Raw genomic sequence first — 12,798 nt, forward strand, 5'->3', positions numbered from 1 at the left:
TAGAAAAAAATATAAACAATTATTTTTTTTTTAAATTACCCTGTTATTTAATTAGCATTTGACATATGGAAACATGAGACGACATAAAATGTCAGCTGACTGGTAAGGTCGATATTACACGGTGGTGGTTCGTCGGCTTTTCAGAGTTTGTTTACAAACAAATTGAATCATATAGGACGTGAGCCAAGGAGGAGAGGAGTTAATTGAAAAAAAAAATTGAATCATATAGTTATTGAAAAGCCTTTATAAAATCGTAATGGATATTGTCAATAAATTAATAAATCTATTACCACAATATGAAGAAATTAAAGAATTAATCAAATTAAATCCCGAAGCACAATTTATTTTAAAGAAAACAATCGAAACCTTAAAGGAAAAACTAAATCAAAACTCGAACGCAGATGACACTGAGGAATGTTATTTCCTTGTACAAGCATTGGTCGACAAATGTTGGGAGGAAATACATACGGGACATTTCAGTGAAGTGTCATTGGATGTGAGAAAAACCTATGCTTTGGGATGTTTTTGTAAAGTAAGTACTCGAGGAATTTCTATAAAAATTATTTATCTTTTATATCCCAATCTAACTTTGACAGATTATATTTCTTTTATTAGAATCCACGGAAAGGTTACAAATTGAGAAATGTAATGAAATTCTAGATGATGCCATACTTCTGGGTTGTACGCAAAATCTATTCGTGAATAATAAGGAATTTGTGGATAACCTAACAGATTTTTTTGACAATGAGTTAGGTAAGTGAATATTATATTGGAATACGTCGAATTATTCGCATAAATTGTTCAAGTACACGCTTTGAGTAATCTCCCACATAAAGGCCCCTCTATTTTCGTTATTTGGAAGTTTTAGTGGCATTTCTAATCGAGATTTTGCGTTCTTAGTGGTTGGTAATTTCGCATTTGCTTTTCTCTTGGCAGACAATGTATGTCCATTTTTGACTAAGCCATCATATAACGACCCTGATCAAAATAATTTAAATGTGTGTGGTGGAGAGCATAAAAACGTCCATCACGCCTTAGAACTTAATAATTGTGTTATGTTTTTTAATTATTTTTTTTTTAGATCCCACTGATGACTTACAATTACCCATAATCGAAACGACAGTTCGACGTTCTGTGGACTGTGATATTCTACAATTAGATTGTCCATCACTTGAGGAATTCAATAGAAAATGTTTTACAACACAAAAACCTGCTTTATTACTCAACACTATCATGCTCTGGCCGGCATTGACGAAATGGCGTAACTTGAATTATATTTTAAAACTAGCAGGCAATCGTACCGTTCCCATTGAAATTGGTTCTAATTATGCCACAGATGAATGGTCACAACAGTTAATGAAAATCAAAGATTTTTTAAAAAGGCAGTTTTCTACAACAGACTTGCCAAATGATTATCAGAAAATTGAATATCTAGCCCAACATGAACTTTTCGAGCAAATACCACAATTAAAACAGGATTTTACAATACCAGACTATTGTCAATTGGGCGAACACAACGAAGCGATAGACATTAAAGCTTGGTTGGGACCCAAGGGTACAATTAGTCCAATGCATTATGATCCCAAACATAATATATTGTGTCAAGTGTTTGGTACAAAAAAACTTATATTAGCATCGCCTACAGATACGGAAAATCTGTATCCACATGAGGGTGAATTTCTATCGAATACATCGCAAATCAATGCAGCCCTTCCCGATTTGGAAAAATATCCTCGCTTGGCCAAGGTGAAATTTTATAATTTAACATTACAGCCGGGTGATTGTGTGTATATGCCACCTAAATGGTGGCATTATGTTGAATCTGAAAGTCCAAGTTTTTCTGTGAGTTTTTGGTGGCAATAAAATGTAAAGGTTAATTAAATGTTTAAACAATTGTTTTGTTATTTTAGAAATCAAAGGGTAGGGATCTAAACTCTTCCCTTAGACAAGCTAACTGTCTGCAATTGCTTATTCTGATAGAATTTTAAACATTTTTTTGGCTTGTCTTTGAAATGAATAAATTAATATTAATAATAAAATATGTTGAAAAATCTACACATATTGTTCAATGGTTATTGATTTTACGGTGCTATAGAATATATGTAATAAATGCTCAGTAAATTTTATTAAAGGTGTTATAAATATTAAATATCATAACTTACTTATATACTCCGAACACTTTGGGTCTTTGTCTCACCTAGAAAAAAAATAGAAAAACGAAGTTTAGTTTGTGAGCAATAATGGAAAATACAGTAAGTACGAACCTCAGAATATTATAGTCGCGGCTTACACATAAGGACAAAAAAATATTTCATGTTTTTTTTTAACCGACCGTAATTTGTTGTAGCCTACACCACTACATAGAAGAATAAAAGACAATGTTTTTTTTTTATAAAATTGAAAACAGTATCTGCCAGTAGTTGCTTTGTAATTAAACTTGAAAAGATTGAAATCAACATACTGACTAATTAGTAAAATTATTTCCCGATTGAAATTCCAAAACATGTTGCATTTTGAATTAAAATCCATTTCAGATATATTTGAAACTATCTGCTTTGGTGCTTTGTAATTTTACTTGAAAAATCAAATCATCACATTGGCTAATTAGAAACATTTCTTCCTGATTGAAAAACTAAGTCATGTTGTATTTTGAATATGAAATCAATTTCATACAAATTTTAAAATTGCATTCCATATGGGGAATGTTAATAAACTTAGGAACCATTGGACCTGCTATGAAATATAACTGGTTTGGTGTGAATTACGTTAAGGATTACAGTTGTTATACAGATCATGTCAGTATTCGAAATTGGTAACCTATAAAAATTCTTATTTGAATGCAATTTAGTTGGACGATTTAGATCTGAATGCAGAATATTATATATATTATATGCAGTTACACATATATAGATTACATTAGAATAAATTTTAGAGGAGTACGAAAACAAAAGTGTAGAATGTAGTTATTACTTAAGGTGGAGAATGAAGAAGCAAGTCTGTTGATGAACAATGTAAGACAGAAGAAGAAGGTTAGTAAATCGTTCGTTATAAATTATCTAATGTAAAACTTTTATAGCTTCCCTCAACTTCTGCGAACTTAAATAATGGCTGAGAAAAACTATGATCCTGGTAGGAATTATATGAAAAATTATTTAAAAAATCATTTGCGAAATGCTTGTGCAAATTTTTCTTGGGAACAACTTTTTGGACTATAGGTTATAATTCCATTCCACTGTTGTTGATGTAGGCCAGTGGTGGGTACAAGCAAGTGAGAGTAAATGTAGATGAGCGTAACTGAGAATTCAACACCAAAAATGATTGAGAAAAAGAGAACAAATGAGACTGCGTTTTTTACCATTTACGCTAACGTATGATTTTCGGATGTTTTGAGCATCAATGATGTAGGCTATACAAATAAATATCCGAGTTTAACGATCCTCTAATTGGATACAGCAACGAAATACGCACACTTATTTTTTAACCGCCCGATTTATTGCAGCACGGAACATTTCACGTTTAAACAAAGACGAATGATCACTTTACCACGACTTAACATTATCTGCAGAAAAAGAAAGAATAATTTGTAATGACTTTTACCAACTTTCATTAATGGTATGTACACTTACCTTCCGCGAACGCGCAATTTGCGAAAGCTTTGGCACAACATCAGAAAAACAAAAAAAAGAAAATGGCGACATTGCCGGATATTTTATGGCTTTTATAGACACTACCGAGATGGACGACAGGAAATGGAACCTTATCTTGCCTTTATTTTTCATATACGACACAAAGAAAACAAAATACGAGGAACATTTTTGTCAATATCGAAAGACGTAAAATTGACTATTTATCCGAAAAATTGTTAATTGAACTTGTTTCCGATACGACACAAAAGAACAAAACTAATATTGCAATATGTTTGCCGCGAATAACGGTAAACGCCATGACATGTTGTTAGAGCCAGCATATTTATTTGTGACGCAGTTAAATAGTAAAAGGCATACGACAACGTTGAAGATGTTACCAAGGATACACTCGTGTTTATACTGCATGTTTTTATGCAGTTCAAAAAGGGGAAAACATCTTTTATATTGTTACGTTCTTGGATTTTGCTTAATCCCGTGTAGTCGTTGTTTTATTTCCCGATACAATTCGTACCAAATAAAAAGCAGGTTCTTTCTGATTACGATTATTACAATGATTTTATTCACACAACTTTACTTTGCACTTTACTTTACTCGACGGTTTCGATTCGCGATCTGATTCACAACTGACTCACTGCCTTTCCATTTCCTCTATTTATATGCCCCTTGCCTGTCGCTACAGAAGTTTCTAGACGATCTGGTAACGCCTAGATTACGAACAATCTACCAATGCAACAAACACATACAAACTTACATTGAGTAAACAATAACAACACATACAAACTTACATTGAGTAAACAATAACAACAACACATATACAGGCGAGGGGGTAACAAAGAAAGAGGAATTAAGCGATCATTAATGATGACGTTTAACAAGAATTGTATGACAATAACAAAATAGAAAATGGAAGAGGAAATGGAAGGATGTAGAAAAATCTATACAGTAGTTGTTGTTGTGAAGTTATTCGAATAAACTGCGTAGTAGAAATTTACGTTACAATTCAAATTCTTAAATTAACGGAATTCATCTAAATTAACTTAAATCTAAAGTCATATTCGTAACATTGCCCCCCGCTTAAGCCTGTTCGTCCCGAATAGGCGCAGTTCCCGTTCCGTAGGGGGCCAGCCGCTCCAAATGTACAACTTTCATCTTCGACCTGGGACTGTCGCTCCTCTGGATGCGATAAACCACATCATTTATTTTCGTGACAATCTTGTAGGGTCCTTCCCAGTGCGTTTGCAATTTGGGGCATAGTCCTTTCTTTCGTTGTGGGTTGAACAATAGTACCAGTTGCCCTTCTTGGAACCCATCGGTATTTGCCGCTCGATCGTACCTTGCCTTCATGCGGTTGCTAACCATTTTTATTCGATGGCGAACTGCATCGTGGACTTTACTAAAAGAGTTTTGGCTGTCTTCATCTTGGTTCACATTGTCGTTTGGGGTAGCACCGAATATCAAATCGCCAGGTAGCTTTAATTCATTTCCGAACAGAACTTTGGCTGGGGTCCGAGATGTGGAATCATGAATGGCCGATCTATAAGCCAGTAAAAACTTAGGAATATGCTCATCCCAGTCTCGTTGGCCACTGTCCACCACTTTCCGTAGATGTTCTTCCAGGGTGCGATTAAATCTTTCCACCATGCCATCTGATTGTGGATGTAGGGGCGTCGTTCTGGTTTTCTTGATTCCGTAGGAGTCACACATTTCCTTGAAGATCGCTGATTCAAAATTCCTACCTTGATCGGAATGAACCTCAGATGGAACACCATAGCGACAAATCCAATTTTTGCTGAACACATCCACAATTGTCCTGGCTTCTTGATTTGGGATAGCATAAACCTCTGGCCATTTACTGAAGTAATCCATGACCACTAAGACATACCGGTTCCCAGAGTCGCTTGTTGGGAACGGTCCAGCTACATCCATTGCGATTCTTTCAAAAGGGGCTCCTGAATTATACTGCTGCATGTAGCCTCGACTCTTCCGTGTTGGACCTTTAGCTCTTATGCACCTTTCACAATTGGCGATCCAGTCGGCAATGGATTTTTGACAGCCGACCCAGTAGAATCTCTGCTTTACCTTTTCAGCGGTTTTTGCTATGCCAAGATGTCCTCCACTTGGCCCATCGTGAAACTCCGACAAGACATCTCTTATTTTGGATTCTGGGACGACGATCAAGTTCCGGTGAGATTTACCGTCCTCACTTTCCCATTTGCGATATAGGCAACCATCTTTTATAAGTAGACTGTCCCACTGGGCCCAATAGGATTTTAAAAGAGGGCTTTCGGAGGTAATTTCTTTGCGACTAGGTCGCTTGCCCGTTTCCATGGCCGAAATTACTTTGCCCAGAATGGGATCTCTTCGTTGTTCCGTCGACCAATCTTCACCCGACTCAAACTGCAATAGTTGGACATCAACGATATTCTCTTTATTCTCAGCCTTTGAGCAGTGCTTGCATTCTACCTTGCATGGCCGACGAGACAGGGCATCAGCATTACCGTGTTTTCCGCCTTTTCTGTGCTCGATTCTGAAGTCATAACTCTGGAGCCTCTCGATCCAACGGGCTAGTTGACCTTCCGGATTCTTAAACTGCAGCAACCATTGGAGAGCAGCGTGGTCGGTCCTCAGCAGGAAATGCTGGCCATATAGGTATTTGTGGAAGTGTTTAACGCTCTCCAGGACGGCAAGCAGCTCTCTCCTCGTCACACAGTAATTCCTCTCAGGTTTCGACAATGTCCGGCTGTAGTACCCGATGACTTTTTCCTGTCCGTCGATTTCCTGGGAAAGGACGCCACCGATGCCGCACGCACTTGCGTCTGTGTCCAAAGCAAACTTGCCGCCAGGTATAGGGTATGCCAAAATGGGGCTCCGCATAGCATGTCTTTGAGCTTTCTGAATGCCTCTTCTTGGTCGTTGCCCCACTGAAACCTCTGGCCTTTTTGCGTTAAGCGGTGTAGACAGGCGGCGATGTTGGGAAAATTTGGGACAAATCGACGGTAGTAGGTGCAGAGACCCAGAAAGTTTCGCAGCTCATGGAGATTTCGGGGCTGCGGCCAATCTCTGACGGCTTGAATTTTTTCATTATCCGTCGATATGCCCTCCGGCGTCACGTGGTGCCCCAGGAACTTCACCTCTCGTTGGAAGAGACAGCACTTCTTTGGGTTTAACTTGAGGCCTGAAGACGAAAGCTGCTGTAGAACATCCTTTAAGTTCTTGATGTGTTCGTCGAAGTTGCGTCCCATGACTATGATGTCATCCAGGTATATAAGGCACGACTTCCACTGCAGCCCTTTTAACACACGCTCCATCAGCCTTTCAAATGTAGCCGGGGCGTTGCAGAGTCCGAATGGCATGACATTGAACTGCCAGAGACCCCCATTTACGCCAAACGCTGTTTTCTCCTTATCTTTCTCGGCGATCTCTACTTGCCAGTACCCACTCTGCAGGCTAATGTGTCCAATGTGTCGTCGATTCTTGGGAGCGGATAGCTGTCTTTCTTGGTGACATCATTCAACTTTCTGTAATCCACACAAAATCGGGTGCTTCCGTCTTTCTTCTTGACCAAGACCACTGGGGAGCACCATGGACTTGACGATGGTTCTATTACACCACTCTTTTCCATTTCACTTATCAGCTTCTGGACCTCGTCCCTTTTTGCCAGGGGAACACTTCTTGGAGGCTGTTTAATGGGTCTCGCGTCTGCTGTATTGATTTCATGCTTCACCACTGATGTTCTTCCTTGGTGCTCTTTTGTCAACGCAAAGGTAGAGGCATATTTCCATAATAGCTGCTTAGCCTTGTTCCTCTCGGAAGGTGATAATTGGTGTGTCCACTCTTTTATGTAGCCGTCGAGGTGCTTCTTCTCCATGGCTGCTGGCTTTTCGGTGCTAGTTTCCAAATTAATTACAGCTTCAGCTGGTGTGCATTGTCCAACATCGGAAAATTGGTAAATCTGTTCTTGCTTATTTGACAGGTTCAAAACTCTAACAGGAATCAATCCGTCCTTGTTGCTTTTCACCAGGGCATTCGCTATTAGGATGTTACTGTTTGTGTTTTCTGCTGGTTCCACCACCCACAACTTCTCGGCTCCACAATCTCCATTCATTGGTACCCATATTATTGCTTCGGCGCAGGGCGGTATTATCTCTGGATGGTCCGTAGTCAGACGTCTAATGGGTGTACTTCCATCGTAGCCCACGTTTAACGGAATTTCGACGTTAGACCAGGTCATCACACGTTCTTTCATATCCAGATTGATACCAAAGGCAATCATAAAATCTGCGCCTATTATCACTTCGTCTACGATATCGGCAACTATAAACTCGTAATTCTCCGATTTATTGGCAATAGTTAGTCTCAGGGTAATCTTGCCGTGTACTGCCGCGGGCTCCCCCGTTGCTGTGCGCAGTCTGACTCCATTAAGTTGCGTTATTATTCCCTTTACCAGATCTGATCTTACGATGGACTTTGATGCGCCAGTATCTAACGTCAGAACTCGCTTGTCACCATTGATGTACCCAGTTGTTGTTAGGTTGTGACTTTTCTGTTGTACTATTGCTATGGAGATTGTGGGGACATCGTCGATGGGAGCCAGTTCATGCCCCGCTGGACTGGCTCGATTTAGTTTAACGGTGGCTCCTTGGTGGACTGTTGATCCATTCTTCTACCATCTTTCGTTGGAGGTGGTGACAGCGACCTAGATCGTTTGCGCTTAACTCTGCATTCGTGCGCAATATGACCTGCTTTATCGCAGTTGAAGCACCTAATCCTGGGCTTAGTCATCCCTACTAACTTTGTTTCTTCGATTACCTGCCTCATGGCGTCCTTGATCGAGTTAACGAGAGATTTGGGTTCGCAACCTTCGGTCTCCAGTTGGCGAATCTTGTGGGTCTGGGGCTTAACAATTATTCTGGCCGTCTCTTGGGCTAGGGCAAACGACACAGTTTCGGCAAACGACGCTTTTGGTGACGCATATGTTGCACATTTAATCTCAGGGTCACGTATGCCATTCACAAAGGTTTCGATTTTCATACGGTCCAGCAATGGGTGATTCTCTCCTTGATACGCCATTAGCACCAAACGTTCCACCTCAGCTGCAAAGTCTTGTAACGTCTCGTTTGCCCTCTGTACTTTTCCCCTTAGTTCCATAAGGTAGATGTTTTGTTTATGTTCGCCACCGTACTTACGTTCCAGTGCAGCAATAACATCTTCATAGTTGTTTCTAGAAGCGACAGGAATACTCTGTATAACATCAGCAGCACTGCCCTTCAATGCCAGAAGTAGTGCAACCGCTTTGTCGCTGTCGTTCCACGAATTTCTAGAAGCCAAATTTCTCATCCACAGACAGAATCTTCTCGTCAACCGACTGCACTTTCTTATCCAACTCTTTAATTTGGACCTCCACGGTTTCCACTCTCCTTCCAATAACTTCTGTAATGTTCTCGAGTTTCTCGTTCATTATTCTCGAATTTTCATCTAACTTTCTGGAATTTTCTTCGAACATTCGTCTCGTGTTTTCTACTGACTTTCTGCAATTCTCTTCGAACCTTCTGAAATTTTCTTCAAACATTTTGGCCAGCATTTCTCTGAAATCGTCACCCCTGGCAGCTACTGACGAGACTTCCCCACCGTTGGATTCGCCCATTTCCGATAAATCCACTTCATCCTTACTGTCAAACTCATATGTATCGATGTTCATACCACGGCGCTCGAACTCATCCAACAGACGTTTTTGTAGTTCAGCCTTGTTGCCAGTAGAGGACAATTCCAATTTATTGAGCTCCTTCTTCAAGTCTTCCACTCGTAGATCCTTAAACTTCATCGTAGTATTATCGTAATCTCACTTCTGACACCAATTGTTACGTTCTTGGATTTTGCTTAATCCCGTGTAGTCGTTGTTTTATTTCCCGATACAATTCGTACCAAATAAAACGCGGGTTCTTTCTGATTACGATTATTACAATGATTTTATTCACACAACTTTACTTTGCACTTTACTTTACTCGACGGTTTCGATTCGCGATCTGATTCACAACTGACTCACTGCCTTTCCATTTCCTCTATTTATATGCCCCTTGCCTGTCGCTACAGAAGTTTCTAGACGATCTGGTAACGCTTAGATTACGAACAATCTACCAATGCAACAAACACATACAAACTTACATTGAGTAAACAATAACAACACATACAAACTTACATTGAGTAAACAATAACAACAACACATATACAGGCGAGGGGGTAACAAAGAAAGAGGAATTAAGCGATCATTAATGATGACGTTTAACAAGAATTGTATGACAATAACAAAATAGAAAATGGAAGAGGAAATGGAAGGATGTAGAAAAATCTATACAGTAGTTGTTGTTGTGAAGTTATTCGAATAAACTGCGTAGTAGAAATTTACGTTACAATTCAAATTCTTAAATTAACGGAATTCATCTAAATTAACTTAAATCTAAAGTCATATTCGTAACAATATTTTACAATAATAATTCAATTTATTATGCACGATTTGAATTATCGTATTTCAAAAAGGAACAAAATTGTACTAATTTGTGGTATATTGGTATTGAGTGGAATAATATATTTAAAATCGTGGAATAGAATTGTATGGGATAGAATTGTAAGGTGATTTTGTGGACGTATGCATCTTGAAACTTGAATTTTAGAAAATATTGAAAGAATGTACGATTTTTAGTCTGGTAGTGGTTGCAAAAAATATTCTTAAAAAATCCACGTTCATTAGTCTGACTTAAACGTTCACCCTATATCGGTGTGAAAGTCGAGGAAAATGTTCCCAAAAAGCAACACTTGATAGTTTCACACTGCTGAAAGATTAATATATAAAATCCACGCTTATTCATCTAAATATTATTATTCATGAAAATCAACATTTCTTCTTCAGACAATCTAATACATAACTTTGATATTCCTAGTCTAGGACATAGCATTGATCTTAGTCTATAACTAAAGATTATAAATGCAATGATTATTGATCAGAATTAATGTTTGCAGATAAAATTTAAATATACATTAAATTTGTGTAAAAGCAGTGACTGAAAATGAAGTAAATGCCAACCTCTCTATATTATAGCCGCGGTATTAATTTGCCAATAAGAAACACACGGTAAACGACCGTCGCTGACTCTAGACTCTCTGGTTGCGTTTAGATTCTAATACATTTTCAACGTCGTCGTATGCCTTGTTTAACTGCGTTAGATAATCAATGCGGTGGCTCTAACAGCATGTCATGGCGTTTTCCGTTATTCGCGGCTAAAATTGCAATTTTCTTTTTGTTCTGTTGTGTCGTGTCGTGTCGGTAACAATTTGCATTAATACATTTTCGAATAAATTGTCAATCTAAAATGTTTCGTATTGTGTTTTCCTTGTGTCGTGGGTGAAATATAAAGGAAAGATATGTTTCCACTTCCTGTCGTTCATCTCGGTAGTGTCTATACAAAGCCATAAATATCCGGTAATATCACCATGTTCTTTTTTTTCAAATGTACCAAAACTCTCGCAAAGTGTGCGTTCGTGGAAGGTAAGTGTACCATTGGTGGAAGTTGGTAAAGTTCATTACAAATGTTTCTTTTTCTGCAGATACGTCATGGTAAAGTGATCATTCGTCTTTGATTCAACGTGAAATGTTCGGTGGTGTAATTTGAAGCAATTCTTTGTGCTGCAATAAATCGTTATTGGAAATACTAATGGCGTTCACTTGACGTATAGAACGGTCGTTTAAATAATAAGTGTTCGTATTGGTGGATCGGTAATCGCGGATAACTATTTGCTTAACTTACACCACCAACAGTTGAATGGAAATATAATCAGCCTATCGTCCAAGAATATGTTTCCAAGAAAATTTTGCACAAGCTGTATTCCCTAACCTATTTGGTGCCAAACCAGTTATATTATATAGCAGGTATGTATATGTTCCCTTATGACCACTAAATATAAATTTGTCCAGTGGTTCTAACCTTATCAACCCTGTCTATATGAAATGCAAATTTAAAATTTCAATTCAAAATGCAACATGACTTGAAATTACAATCAGAAAATATTTTTTTTCTGATTTCATTTAAATATTTTTTCTAATTTTTATTACAAATCTACTATTGACAGAAACCAGGGACCGAAAATAACAGTTATTTTTTAAAATGCGAACAAAAAAATCTTCATGTTAGAGACATGGGACGCCAATAGTGTCATATACCAATAGATTCGTATTGAGGAGCCCATTAAGGATATTGAGTGATCTTGAGAAAACACTCTCAGTTCCCATGTTAAGGATTATTTTTTAACGGAAAAAATAAACGTTGATTTTTAACTGTTAAAAATGATTTTTATTTTTTCCGTCAAAAATAAAAGTCTTTTTGGGATTTTTATTTTTTCCGTCAGAAAATAAAAGTCTTTTTGGGATTTTTATTTTTTCCGTCAGGAAATAAAACTCTTTTTATGTAAATAAGTTTATACAACTTGTAATCAGTTATAAAATTACAATTTATAAATCTCTGTCCTTATTACAATAAGTGTACACATAAGTAATAAAGATCAAAGGTAAAAAATATTTGTTATACATTTTTTATAAAATAGTCTATTGTACCAAATCATGAATATAAATTAAAGAACCGTTCCCCTGACTATTAAGTCAAAGGTTATATAACTGGTACCAAGCTCTATATGTTTATTTACGTAAAAAGACTTTTATTTTCTGACGGAAAAAATAAAAATCTCAAAAAGACTTTTATTTTTGACGGAAAAAATAAAAATCCCAAAAAGACTGTTATTTTTGACGGAAAAAATAAAAGTCCCAAAAAGACTTTTATTTTTGACGGAAAAAATAAAAATCCTAAAAAGATTTTTATTTCTGACGGAAAAAATAAAAATCATTTTTAACAGTTATAAATCAACGTTTATTTTTTCCGTTAAAAAATAAATAATTAAAGTGGATTTTTTTAATTTAAGTCACATAATAAAAGTTATTTTTTACCTGATTTGATATAAGTTATAACCGTTACGGTCCCTGACAGAAACAGTTTCCAATTTCATTACAAACAGTCTATTAGCATTTCTCTTTTCTTTTTCATCTGTGGTTTGGTGTAGGCTACCACAAATAACGGTCGGTTAAAAAAAATTAAATATCGTTTTGAAA

The 12,798-nt window shown here is 37.3% G+C and overlaps 1 protein-coding gene across 1 annotated transcript; it reads left to right on the plus strand.

Moving 5' to 3' along the window:
* The first annotated feature begins 256 nt into the window (after positions 1-256).
* LOC133328255 (bifunctional peptidase and arginyl-hydroxylase JMJD5) lies at positions 257-1,863 on the plus strand. The gene is made up of 3 exons (XM_061536805.1): positions 257-532; positions 597-753; positions 1,082-1,863. Exons 1-3 carry the CDS (start codon positions 257-259, stop codon positions 1,861-1,863), a joined length of 1,215 nt encoding a protein of 404 aa, XP_061392789.1.
* The last annotated feature ends 10,935 nt before the right edge of the window (positions 1,864-12,798 follow it).

The sequence above is a fragment of the Musca vetustissima genome, unplaced genomic scaffold (assembly GCF_032173495.1).
Source record: "Musca vetustissima isolate MV318-11 ecotype Yass unplaced genomic scaffold, APGP_CSIRO_Mvet_v1 utg7919, whole genome shotgun sequence".
Taxonomy (NCBI): Eukaryota; Metazoa; Arthropoda; class Insecta; order Diptera; family Muscidae; genus Musca; species Musca vetustissima.

What these genes read in the sequence shown, in the direction of transcription:
- LOC133328255 (XM_061536805.1), top strand. Translation starts at nt 257, where the DNA reads ATGGATATTGTCAATAAATTAATAAATCTATTACCACAATATGAAGAA. An exon ending in CTTTGGGATGTTTTTGTAAA is followed by an intron (nt 533 to 596) that starts GTAAGTACTCGA and finishes TAACTTTGACAG; the next exon opens with ATTATATTTCTTTTATTAGA. An exon ending in TTTTTTTGACAATGAGTTAG is followed by an intron (nt 754 to 1,081) that starts GTAAGTGAATAT and finishes TTTTTTTTTTAG; the next exon opens with ATCCCACTGATGACTTACAA.